The 12967-nt window shown below is 43.6% G+C and overlaps 1 protein-coding gene across 1 annotated transcript in view; it reads right to left on the bottom strand.

The window, feature by feature from the left end:
* LOC139649419 (protein disulfide-isomerase TMX3-like) overlaps positions 1–12967 on the bottom strand; it is a 28042-nt gene that overhangs the window by 6417 nt on the left and 8658 nt on the right. Inside the window, exons 9-14 of the mRNA XM_071525811.1 lie at positions 12684–12750; positions 7924–8022; positions 5907–5964; positions 5635–5688; positions 3126–3182; positions 87–216 (exon numbers count right to left, since the gene is read on the bottom strand). Coding sequence (XP_071381912.1) covers positions 87–216; positions 3126–3182; positions 5635–5688; positions 5907–5964; positions 7924–8022; positions 12684–12750 — 465 coding nt within the window. The remainder of the gene's footprint in view (positions 1–86; positions 217–3125; positions 3183–5634; positions 5689–5906; positions 5965–7923; positions 8023–12683; positions 12751–12967) is intronic.

Below are 12967 nucleotides of genomic sequence, written 5' to 3'. Positions count from 1 at the left end.
GAAAGGGGGGAGAGGATACACTGAACAGAATGCATAAACAGGGAGCATGAAAGGGAGAGGAGAAGGGAACAGGAGAAGACTCGGACCTGTGCGGATCCGTTCAAAACACTGTTGATGAATTGGACCAGCTGCTCCATGGTCTCAGTCGGCTCACTGGGCAGGAAGTACTGCTCGTTGGATGTGTTGAGGATGATAACAGAGGGCACCGACACCTCGCTGAGGAAGAGCACACACACAGCTTTTAACCTTGTTAACCTCAGCACCTCAGACACAGCCATTATCAAAGTGCATCATTAGATGGGAACAAATTATAGAGTCTTAAAGAACAAATTGTAACACAGAGAGAATACAATAGTGAGATAAACAAATCCTTTGTACTCAGTGCAACCTAAGTTTTCCCATGGGCATTCTTTCAAAAAGAGGATTTTTCCAAGGAAAAAAAAAGGCAAATGCAGCTTGGCCTATTTTGGAGTGTCATTTCTATCTTTTATGCAAACAGTGTGCAACTCAGGGGCTTTGTGGTCACAGTTAAAGAGACCTTTACAAATTACAGCTGACAAGTGAATCACATGGAGTCCAGAGGAGAGCAGCTCTGCATCCATGTTGAGACACACAGACAGAGACACACACACACACACACACACACAACATATACCAAGAAACACAGCAGTCCAGCCTGCTGCATTTCAGCAGAAAACGAAGGAACAAAGACACACACACATATACATACAGTACACACTTGAGCCCACTCACATACACAAATCAGCAGAAGAATTACACCACTCAGTTAGATAACGCACAAGGTCATATAAACATGCATTCCCTCTTTCACACGTCTAGTGCAACACCAAAGCCTGGCTCAGATAAGGAACCCTAGTGCTTAAACACACACAGGCACACTAACAGTCCATCACGGCGCTGCCACTTCACATCCCTGTGGTGTTGCTCAACCCTGCAACAAATTACACACACCCGCATACGTATCCATCACTGTCCCACTCCACCACCCAGTTGAGATCAGGACTACAAACACACACCCCTGTGTGGTAGAGTCATCAACGCCCCACTACTCTGCCCAGCTGAGATCTGCAATTGCACACGCACGCACACATGCACGCCACACACACACACACACACACACACACTAAACATGTATTCCATCTGACATCCAGCCTACTCCAACAGATGGCATCCATTTAAAATTAATATGGATTAGCCTATTCACCTTTGTGAGAGGAGACTACTGGGGGTTTGCCGTCCATACCGAGGGGGTCATATAGCGTACACCAGGGAGAGGCGAGTGTGTGCCATGCAGGGCCGAGAGTCTGCGGGTTTTCAATCCAACCAAACACTGCACCAGGCGATTTCATTGATTAGTTCCTCCTCTCTGCTTGAAGGTGTTCTAATCAGTGAAATCACCTGCTGTACTGTTTGGTTGGAATGAAAACCTGCAGACTCCCGGGCCTCCATGGCGCGCGGTTGCCTCTCCCTGCTGTTCACTACAGAATTAGAATTGACAGAAACAGTATCTTAGTAATCTCTTTTGGTCCGCCGGAAATGTCTGCCATGTAATATTTACACTGTTGTCACAGAAATAAGACCTGTTTCGTGTGAGCCGTGCATGAGAGTTGCTATTGTAACTCATCAGCTTCTATCAGAGTCTAGTCTACAGCACCAATGCTCATTTCTACCACATTACCTATCACAGCTTCTAAGTGTACCGGTCAATTGACCATTGATTTGTATGGTAATGCCCTTTCTATTCATTCAAGCTCTGTCATTACAAGTCTTGGCCTCGCTCACAGACTTTTCAGTCACCTCACATCTCTTCCTCTAAGTTTTTCCACAGACCACAATGCATTCCATATAAGGGGTCGCAACATTGCTACAGCGGTAATCCCACGTTTAAACAGAGACAGAGACAGCCTCAGAGTTGGAGTGGTGTTTACGGTGTGTGTATGTGCGTATTCATGAGTCTGTGTCTATGTGCCTCTGGTGAGAGCGCGGGCAGCCTTACGCCAGATAGACCGCTGCCAGAACACTGTAATCTCTGTGATGACGGAGGGAGGGATAAAAAGCCATCAGATTTATTTCCATGGCCCTCCTAAGGGAGAGGATTAGTGGACATTGACAGGCCAGGATTTCATTCCTCAAAGGAGGGCAATTAATCCTGTGCTACAGCGGCCAAATTCAGTCCCGTAAAACCCGGCGAAATACATATTGTATGTACTCATGCAAAATTAGGAAGGCTAATCACCTCTTTTATCCTTAAATATAAACACCGCCTTTCTAATTTCAGCTATGCACCGGGAGTCTGTCGGTTGAACGTAGTCATATTTCCAATACAACATCGACTGTAATCACTGACACACTTTTAATTACACAGGGCTTAGGAGAGCATGTCTGCTATAATCTGCCTCATACAAACAATAACATACTGAAATTAAAATAATATCCTGCAGCAGCCTATAACACACACACAAATTGTACACAGACACACATAATTAGATACTGTATGTTGGTAGACAGAAGACATTTTCACACACACACAACAGCACCAACACACACATTCACACACCCACTGCTATGGTCCTGCTGGCCTGTAACGCCGCCGGGGTTCCCTCTAATTAAAAGTGTGGGATGTCAGTGGCAGGGCCTCTCCGAGCATGACACCCCAGCAGTCGTCCCCAGCCTGGCCGCGACGCTAGCAGGGCTCGCTGCATCATTAGCGCTGCTCTCCGACAAGCTATTAAAGCATAGTGCCAGTATAACTTTAATCCATGCGCAGCCTTATCCTTAAATTCCTCATATATTCCTCTCACTGTCCTGCCCCCTCGCACATGGATGATGTGCTGGAGCTTGTGTGTGTGTGTGTTTGTGTGTGCGTTTGTGTGTGTGTGTGTGTGTGTGTGCACTCAAAATTGCCAAGAGCGCTAAACTGAAATGACAGTCCGTCTGTGTAATTGACGGCTCCATGAGAGAGCATCTTTAACGGCAAGAGCCACGGAAGTCAGTCAGCCCGGATATGGACTAGTAGCCTGCAGGAGGCAACCTCAGGTAGAGGACAGAAAAGGAGGATGATGTGGGGAAAGAAAAGAGAGGTAGGCCGGACATGAGGCACTTACCCCATGATCAGGCTGTTGATGTAGTCGTTCCCATCCATGTGGCCGAACTGGAAGTCTCTGCGGACACAACACAAATCAATGAGTGAGAGAAACAAGTGCGTCCAAATAAACATACGGTACAATAAAATACGCCAGTCTTTCTCTCTCAGTGGAATGCATAAAACCGAAGCCAGTCCCAAACTGGGACGCAAACTTGAATTCCTCCTTCCTCCACAATGGCACAGAAATGTGAAATAACACTGAATGGAATCACACGCTCTGACTGTGCTCTCTAAACGGAAATTGGGATCACATTTGTGTCTGTTGGAAAAGCCCCAAAGCTCCGTCCTATGCCTTCTCCTCCTCCTCATCTTCTTTTTCACTACAGAAAAGTCTCGGGTGATTTATCTAAACGATAAGGCAGAGGAGGAATTCAATTTGTATCTCATTGTACTGCACTGTGTTTGAGCAGCAGAGTGCATTGTGGGTAGACTTGGGAATGGGGGTTGCAGAAGTCCTGGGAAACCGGTGACTTCCACTGAATGACTGATTATGGGGGCCTTTACATATATACATCATATTCATACTGAATCATTGCCGCGTGTAGCACGTTTGTCCCCTGGGTGCTAAACAATACTGCCTGCGCTGATATCAATGATATGATTATGAAGAGACGGAAACATATAATAAATCCACTGAATGAAATATAATATCAGTCTGGGTTAGTGATAATCTGGCTGACAATATTGGGCCAGACTGGGAATAAAGCCCCTCAAAGAGTCAGCTTGTCACTTCCGCACTGAAAGCTACAGTTCTATGAAAGAGTAAGTTATGCATCTGCCATAGCTGGAAAATAATCTACATACCCAACACTAATCTCTGTAGAGGACTGTGGGAATATAGGGATCTGAGATTAAGGCTAGTGTGTGAAGACATGATAGCGGTAACGATATTTCTTTTGCCGTCACTGCTTTGCTCACTCAGCACCTTAAACGTGTCTAGGTTTGTTTCCCATCATATCCATCTTCCCTTTCCCCGTCCCACTTTTGTCAGCACCCCTATGTGCAGCGACTGCCGCATAAACGCAAATATATAATTACTGGTGCAGAATTTAAACCACAAAATACGCACCCACCTACCGACTCTCACTCTCTCTCTCTCTCTCTCACACATATACACACCCAACTCCCGTAATTCAATGACTAGTCCCATCTCAGATCTGCGAGATTGCTTTTATTGTTCTGTCACAATGCTACAGATGGAGGGCGAGTTGAATGCCACGGCATTTATTACTGCATCAAACTGTGCTCACTCATTCAAATGACAGTCATCACGTATGGTCTGTTGACTCCATGCGCTGCCTCCACCAACCACAGGGAGCGCCACTCGAGGGTGTGACCGTAATTACAGCCACCGCTTAGGTGTGTCAGAACGCCGCAGGCAGCTCTGATCTCAGCCGGGATCTCGGAGTCTCGAGAGTCTGACATCAAAAACAAGACTAGGTAGCATGGCAGATAGTAGTCTAATTGATGATAGGGATCTGTGTAATTCAATCAGTCCTAATGGGGCTGCCTGGAGAGGGAGAAACACTCTGATCACGGCGATTTCAGATACACCTCTTCATTTAACAGCAGCGCCCGGTCTGATGAATGAACTAGTCAGCATTGGGGCATAGTACAGAACTTGTGGACAACATAATTATGAAAATTCTTCATTGATCCTGACAAGGAAATCTTCTTTTTACTTGTCCCCCCCGTGCATAGGGAGGTCAGATGTCAGACTCAGCTGGAGCTTGTAGGGATTCATCTGCCACTCCAGCAGGGCGGCTTGCAGACAGAGGGGATTGAACCTGGGCCCTCCAGTTAAAAGATGATCTACCTACTCATTAGGTCATCCTGTTGCACACATACTTTGCTCTGTCTACGCTTAACATTATTTGGGTGTCCTGACTGAATGTGCTGTGGCGCGTACTGTATACTGTAGCTGATGACCTGTGTTGCATCATCTCATCCATCCTGTTTCCATGTTTCCAACCTTTGCTGTCTCTCTCTACTATGTAGTGTCTAGCAGGTCTGTCTAGCTTTAATACTACTACTACTAATCATTATTACTGATTGTATATGTTTTTCTACATTTTAAATTAATTTTGTTTTTGTGCTCTGAGCTCTGGTTAAAATCAGTCCCTCTCCAGTAAAAGACCTGGTTGAACAAGACAGGACATAACATGAGCAAGCCATCTGCTGTTGTTATTGTGCAATTGGAGTTCTACCCGGAAAACAGACAATTATGCATTAATACAAGTTGATCCAACCAAGTTTTGATTGACAGCTGAAAAGAACACCTATATTTGGAAGCTGACATTTTGCATAATTACCTTTCTACTGAACCTCGATGAAAACAGACGTGCTCTGACAAAGGCGTAAACTTGCTGGTGAATAGACAGGCAGTGGTCCCTAGTGAGTGCACCATCCTAGAATAAATGTATAAATTGGATATTCATCTTTGACCTCCTCGCACATCCGTGCCTTACCTGTTAAAATGTTCTCTGTATTCCTTTGCCACCCTCTGAATCAGGGTCTTTAATCTAAAAGCAAATGAGAAGAGAGTGAAATACCACACGAGTTTGAGCCTAACCTTTTTTTATGCTATGCCTGCAATTTGTGGGAAGATCCAAACAATAACAGCAAGTCTTATCTTTTTTTGAAAGCCATGCACTTAAATGTCACTATAGCGGTTACCATGGGAGTGTATGGAAGTAATTTATATAGGAGTCACGCTTTAATATTACAGTTTTCTTTGTACCTGCCACTCTCCTCTGTTGGGTCCTTCTCATCAATGACTGCAATCGCCACCAATTTGCCTGTGGCGGCAGACAAGGATTACAAATCACAATCACACACAAAAAAAGCGGAAGAGAAGACAATGGCAGGGAGATAAAAGGCTCTGGCGGAAACACATTGCCTCTCAACAGGGTAAAGTAAAGAAAAGGCACCAACAGAGCTTTATTCATTCATCACTCAAACATTAGGCTAGCTAAGGCTTTCTTCTCGGTTTAACAGGGAACAAGTGGTCACTCACTGGTAGAAGGCCTATTTTGGTGCAATTCCAAACCCAAAGCCACAACATGACAAATGGGTCTATATAAAAACAACTGTTACACAACTTAAAAGGACTATGTTATTCAGACTTGTGGGGTTTGAGGCTAGAGCCCCCTTTGTTGTTGTGATGAGAGTGCTAGCCTGCCCCCCAGTGGTCACGGATAGATCAAGGGGTTCTTGCAGGAATGGTTAAGGTTATATACAGCATGTAAGAGATACTGTATTGCTTGGTATCATAATTACAGTTATAGTTAGAATTTCAAATTCAAACACAGCCGCTAGTAGCGTGGGGGGGCTTAACACATAAATGCAATGTTATAGATATAAGGGTCACAGGGTTCAAGTGCTGGGAATACTTGGGAATACTGGGAATGTGGTTGGGAATACTTAACAGAGAGCTACTGGCACTCACAACTTTTCATTGACATGGATATCCATCTAATAATCTATATAGATCAAATGTCATGGAATCTGTTTAAGAAAATTCATAGACTGAACATGCCCAATTTCAAATTCACTGGCTTATCATGACCATGTTCTTTATCTAATTGACCTTGTTTATTAGCCATTTGTGTATCTTGCTCCACTAATGCTATGCTGCATGTTTGAAGCTGATTGGCCAAAAATTTAGAGAGAGAGAGAGCCTTCTGGAAAAAAAACTTTCTCAAAAAATGCAAAATGATGGGAATTAAATATGATGTCCTCTGTTGGTCCAAAAGGAAAATCTGTAGAGCATGGTTAATTGGATATGGGCAACAGGTTTTGCGTGAATCTGACATACAATGTGTGAGATATGGCCTTTAAAATTTGACACATCACTACAGCGCTCCTTTAGACACAAGAATACCAAGTTTCATACTGATTTCACAATGCACTTGGATCTACGAGCTATACTATGCCATTATATTATTATTAAGTCATAGACCATGGCGTCTTTAATCAGTCACAAACAAACTTTATATTTTGACTAGTACATAGACCTAGAGCATGTATGACAAATTTCATCATCCGAATTACAGGATATAAATGTTTAATTATAGTGCCCCCCTATAGGATGATTTTAGAATGTCAATGCAGACAGCTTTGTGTTTGGTCACGATCTACCTCAACTTCATTGGTTTATAGTTGCCATGTTATTTAGCTGATTGAGCTGTTTTATAGACCATTTGTATATCTAGGACCACTAATGCTACGTTGCGAGTTTGGTGTAGATAGGTCAAGAACTGAAAAAGCCTTAGCGAAGAAACTGTTTTTCAAAAAAGCCAAATTGGCAGAAAATCTATCATGGCAGACTCGGACGGTCCCTGAGTCGTAGAGCCAGGACAGCTCAATATGTGGACCAAGTTTCATGACAATCACATTTACAATGTGGGAGTTATGGTCTTCTAAAGCATTCTAGATTGGGTATATGTAGATTGGGTATGTGGATGAAAATTGTGACATATTATAAAAACTGTGACTATATATAATTACTTTATGTGAAATGGGGCTGAATGAAGCTATGTGCATTGTATTATCAAAAAATTTTATAGGTATGATAGGTAATTGTTGATCTGTCTATTACAGGCACTTTTGAGAATAGCAGTGCTCAAAACATTAGCTCAAAACTCAGGAAAAAGAAAAGAAAAACAACAATGGGGGAAAGGCAATTTGAGAAGAGAGAGCATATACTATAGATTTCACAGAGCCTGAGGCGATGACAACTTTTATGCATACTGCACCTGTTTCGCCGAGCTCATACAGCGTAAAGCCATCGATCTGAAGGTATCCTTGGAAGCGCTCCTTGTTCACCCAGGATGACAAGCTACCATCCTCGTACTCTGCAACAGAAAGACATTATCTTACAGGAGGAGAAACACAAAACAGCCTCTCAGCATTCAGTACACAACCTGTCTATATTAAAAGTGAAGCTGAATGGTGTATTGATGCCTGGATTGTAAGAAGATCACAGTGTTTACTACCTGTTTCGCTCTCTAAGGAATACAGAGCGGGACACAAGCTGAGCATTCATTGACAGAGGTCATTTAAAGATGGAAGGCCGGTCAAAAATTGTTTTGACAGAGGGCTGCCTCTGGGCAAAGTGGTCAGGGAGGCTATTTTGGGTCTGAAAGAGACACTTTCAACACAGTGGACTGTGCATATGAGTGGGCAGACTCGGAATCAATCTAGGTGTAAGCATAATGGTTCCACAAATGGTTGCCAACACATAAATGAAGGAACATTTTTGTCGGTCTGACTCATCCACATTGAGCATGTTGTGAGAGATGTTTGCTATTTATTCAATATACAAAGCAGGTTTTCAAAAACATTAAAAATAGGCTGTAATTTTCCATTTCCTATAAATGCAGTGCATTTCTTTCTGGGATGCTATCTGGTGAATATCCCAAAGCTCACCTGACCTCATTCCCAGAACCATTTTGCATTTGTGGCTTAAAAAAAAAAAAAACAGACACACACAAATGATTCTCCCCAAATTATTCATTTTCGGGAAACAGTTTTGGCAGATCTTTCCAATTTTACAGGGAATGCGTGATTCCCCAGATGCATCGGAAAGCCAATCACAAAAAATAAAAAATATCAGCATTGTTTCCTGAGTGTGAACCACATGTTGTTTCTACCCTGACATCTGGAAGCAACATGCAAATGGAAGACAGTTTCAGTCCCTTAAGGTATAAAGAGCGGGTACTGAGGCTGGCTAAACGAAACTATTTTCTCTGCCCGAGAGCGGCTACAGGATGCTCATAATTGATGTCAAACGTAGCCCGAGACCTCATTATGACATGTTAATAAGTTATCATGACCTTTCTGCTACCATTACAGGAATTACATGAACGCTGATGACTTTCACATAGATCTTAAGCTGCAGGTCCCAAAGGAGCTGGGAGGCTAGGCTACTGCATAATACTTAACATGACAACCTGGAACACGATTTTAAAACCCCAAGGTCACAGCATATAATAGTATTAAAGCTCAACTGACCTAAATGCAATGTGAGCTACTTGTTATTGCTAGGCAAAGGCAAAAAAAAAAGCCTTGTCGTTAAGGGTGCTGAGTCAGTCAAATTGGTAGACATTCCAGAGAGTTCTTTCCACAGATGTTCTGGCTTTCCAGACAGCATGCAGCTGCCCGGCTTTCTTCTCTATCCCTCAGTAGCAGAGGAGGGAGAGTTGAAGCCCCCATGCTGGGATCGCACAGCCTGATGAACCTCTACACTGACTGAGCCTCCTTCACCTTGAAACAAATTAGAGCTGCTCTCTTCCAGGGTGCCAGCCCCGCAATCTCCATACTGCCCTACAGGAGCCTGTCAGCCCAGAGTTCACACAGCGGGAGGCAGGGAGAAAGATGAGGGGCAGGAGGGGGAATACAAACAGACAGTGGGTGGAGTGAGAATGATCCAATGTCAAAGTTTGAAAGGCGGGAAGAGGCAGCTCTGACACATTTCAAGGAGGAAGGTTAATGGCATACAAGACTTCCAAGACAATGCAAATAGTGACGAAACAAAACCAAAGGGGAGCAGCAGAGGAGAGAGGGAGGTAAGCAGACGGAGAGGGGGAAGGTTATATCGTCAAAGATAACTCAAACCGGGTAAGAGGTCTGAAACTAGCAGAGGTCTGGGTTCATTCAGTATGTACCACCCAGATCCAAGTCTTTAACAATGACAGAGCGCACAGTAAAACAACAATAGGACAGCATATGTTGCTTTCTAACAATATATAGAAGAAAGAATCCCTTTAGGATTGACACTGACAATGCTTTGACTAGCTGCCAAAAAGACAAAAGGTGCAACACTGCTGGATTATGGGTACATGTCGTACATGCTGATACATGGGTGACATAATGTGTGAGGGCAATACGACCAACAGTTATGACCAGTCATTGCACATTTCATCACCATGTCATCCAGATTGATTCTGTCTTCTTTGCCAATTCAAATCACCAGTGAGGTGAATATTGTCCACCTACATTGCCTCAAAATGTCACCCGTGTGTCATCACCTTTAGAAGTGGGATCTCATCCTGTCACCACATTCATGGAAAGTTAATCAGCCTGTCACTAAAGCGCTTGCCATTAGCATATGCAAACTAATTCCGCCTCACAGCTGGCTGCATTATGCACCTTTCCATACAACTGGTGGCAATGCCAAACCATAAACCACTGAATGGCTCTACAGAAAGCCTTATGCTAGGCTTATTGTATATTGACAGCAGCTCGCTTGTTGAAGGATTTCCAGATAAAACATGCAAACAGCAAGCAAGCTAACAAACTATCCAACTGTCTATTTTTGTTATCATTACACCATATAACAGAATTTGCATGTAGTCCAGTAGCTTTCACAGCACATAGACTTAAACAACTGGGCTCTTGAAATGCACTACTGCTGGTCTTGTGTGCATGTTGTAGCAACAGTAACATTACTAAATTGTGCTCGAGCTTTGTAGAAGTCTGAATCTGAGCATTTGAGCAATTAAATATGCATGAGCCTCTGTGCTGTACTATTTTATAACAGGATTCTCCAGAATGGATGGTGCTGTTTGCGATGTGCAGTAAACCGATCAAAGCTCGACAACAATATGTCAAATGGCATTTACACAAAGCGGGAGGCTTTATTTGGACAGAGTGCGGCTTTGCTCGCTGGCATCCATTCTTTAAACATAACAAGTAAGACCTGCAGAATGAGAACACGAAATGTGTGCTGAATCTCTAATAAGTGTTCTGAATCCGCATCTTCACGAGGATAAAATACAAATATCAGGGGGCACATAATTAAAGTGACTTGTGAATTCTGGGACCCACTAGCCACTAGCCACTGTGGCTGGTGAATGAAAAAAAATAGCTTCCCACGATGGGAATACACATATACACATACAGCAGATGGAAAAACAAACCCTGCCAGACATGAATAAATGTCAGTGTCTGTCATAAAATGGTGTCATTCGGTATCTATGCAAAATGTTTCTCAGAAGTGTAGCCAAAATCCCACAGATGTGAAGTTCCGGGGAGAACATCATGCAAAGTCAGAGTGTCACAGAAAGCCATATAAGATGCCTCAACCTTATTTAACTGAGCTGCTCTCGGCTCATTCTCTGAGCCAATATCCCTTCAGTGGATGTTCAGCGAGACCAATCCTCTGAGCAACACAGCAGAGCACAGTTGGCAAGAAACTAGATACTGTGGACCACAGGTAAAATATGTCTTAGACTGAACACAGGATACGGCCAAAACTCCTTCTCTGATGCACACTGGAGATTTCTTCCTGCTGTCGGTAAGTGCTCAGTGAGCTAAATAAAGTCTGATTATTTATTTTCACCTATTATATTCACCTAAAAGATGAGATTCCTGATATTACAAAAGTCTTTTTTTTTCCTCATACAGTTTCTAAAGGATTGAAGGGAAAGTGAGAAATCCACCACAGTCATGTCATTTTGTATTGCTCCTCGCTTTCTCAATCCTTGACAAGCTTAATATGCTGTCACCATGGCAATGTTAGCCATTCAGAACATCCTCCGTATCCGAGTTCTTGAGGACTCTCTGGAGTGTGGAGTTTTTGTTATCAACGTCTGTTGTGGCGACCCCCTCCTGCTGAGATTCTGGTTCAGGAAGCCCCCCTTCCACAATTGCCAGGTGGAGCAGATTGACGTGAACTGGCAAACAAGGGAAAGCCCGGAGATGGATTTTGTCCTGCGGGCCTTACACCGTGCACCACACCTCCCTAACAGCCACTACTGGGGCCCATTTGTGTTGGCGCTGTGCCTGGACGCTCTGCCTTTCCGCTTCCGCCTCCCAGAACAAGCCGTGAGTGGCAGCAAAATGCAAGACATCATGGAGGAATGTGATGGACTTATACTGCTGCGCTGAGGAGCTCTTTACTAGAAGGCAACAGAAAAGGCAGCTCCTCTAAAACTCTACGGCAAAATTTTATTCTTTGCTGTGACTCGACTGCTGCTTCTATGATTCTATAAGACTTGGCTGCGTCCCACTCAGATGTATATCCACATTACCAGCTGTGCACTGGTTTCTTTGGCCTAAAGTGTGGTTTCCCACGCCCACACAGTCCAATCCATCCACCCTGGCCCGCTATGTGTGTCCGCCCAGAGACAAACCACCACAACATCACTGGCCTGACCACACATACAATAGTAGGCAGAGCCCGGGGTACTTTATGATGGGCCAGGCACACCATAATTCACTGTGGTGAGAAAGATAAAAGAACAGGAGTTTTGACTGGAAAATGGGAGAACAAGTCTAGAGAAAACAAGGCTCACAGAGAAGAAGAGAGAGAGAGAAAAGGGAGAAGAAGACAACGAACAGTAGACAACATGGCACCCTATGCTTGCCTGAATTAGAGTGGCCCATTTTCCAGGGAAACAGATTTTCAGGTCAGTTTAATATAAGAAAACATCACACCCAGACAACACAGCAGATAGACAGGGTAAACCAGACATGTAGGTTATGTGGTTAATAAAAACACTCCAATACTCACCATCATAGGTAAAGTAAGCCCCGTCCTTAAAGACTACGACTGCAGGAAGCTCCGGCAAAGTCACTGACTGGTGAAAACACATAAATTACATAATTCAAAAACAACTTCCATAAATCCTCCTTTACTTTTTTAATTTATGTGCACCTGAAGCATATGGCATAGGGCTGTTGGCAGCAGGCCATTGCAGCAAACTGTGAACCTCATACCAAGAAATATTGCAAAGACAGCAGGCAAGCTTGATGTGTGTGTGTGGCATTTAGAGGGTGATAGTAGTGCTACTAGAA

Source organism: Centroberyx affinis, unplaced genomic scaffold (assembly GCF_046629955.1).
Source record: "Centroberyx affinis isolate AG114_WGS23_722 - 3 ecotype Tasmania unplaced genomic scaffold, CSIRO-AGI_Caff_v1 ptg001340l_1, whole genome shotgun sequence".
NCBI classification, from domain to species: Eukaryota; Metazoa; Chordata; class Actinopteri; order Beryciformes; family Berycidae; genus Centroberyx; species Centroberyx affinis.
The sequence above is the reverse complement of the archived record's forward strand: the minus strand, read 5'-3'. Positions and strand labels throughout refer to the sequence as shown.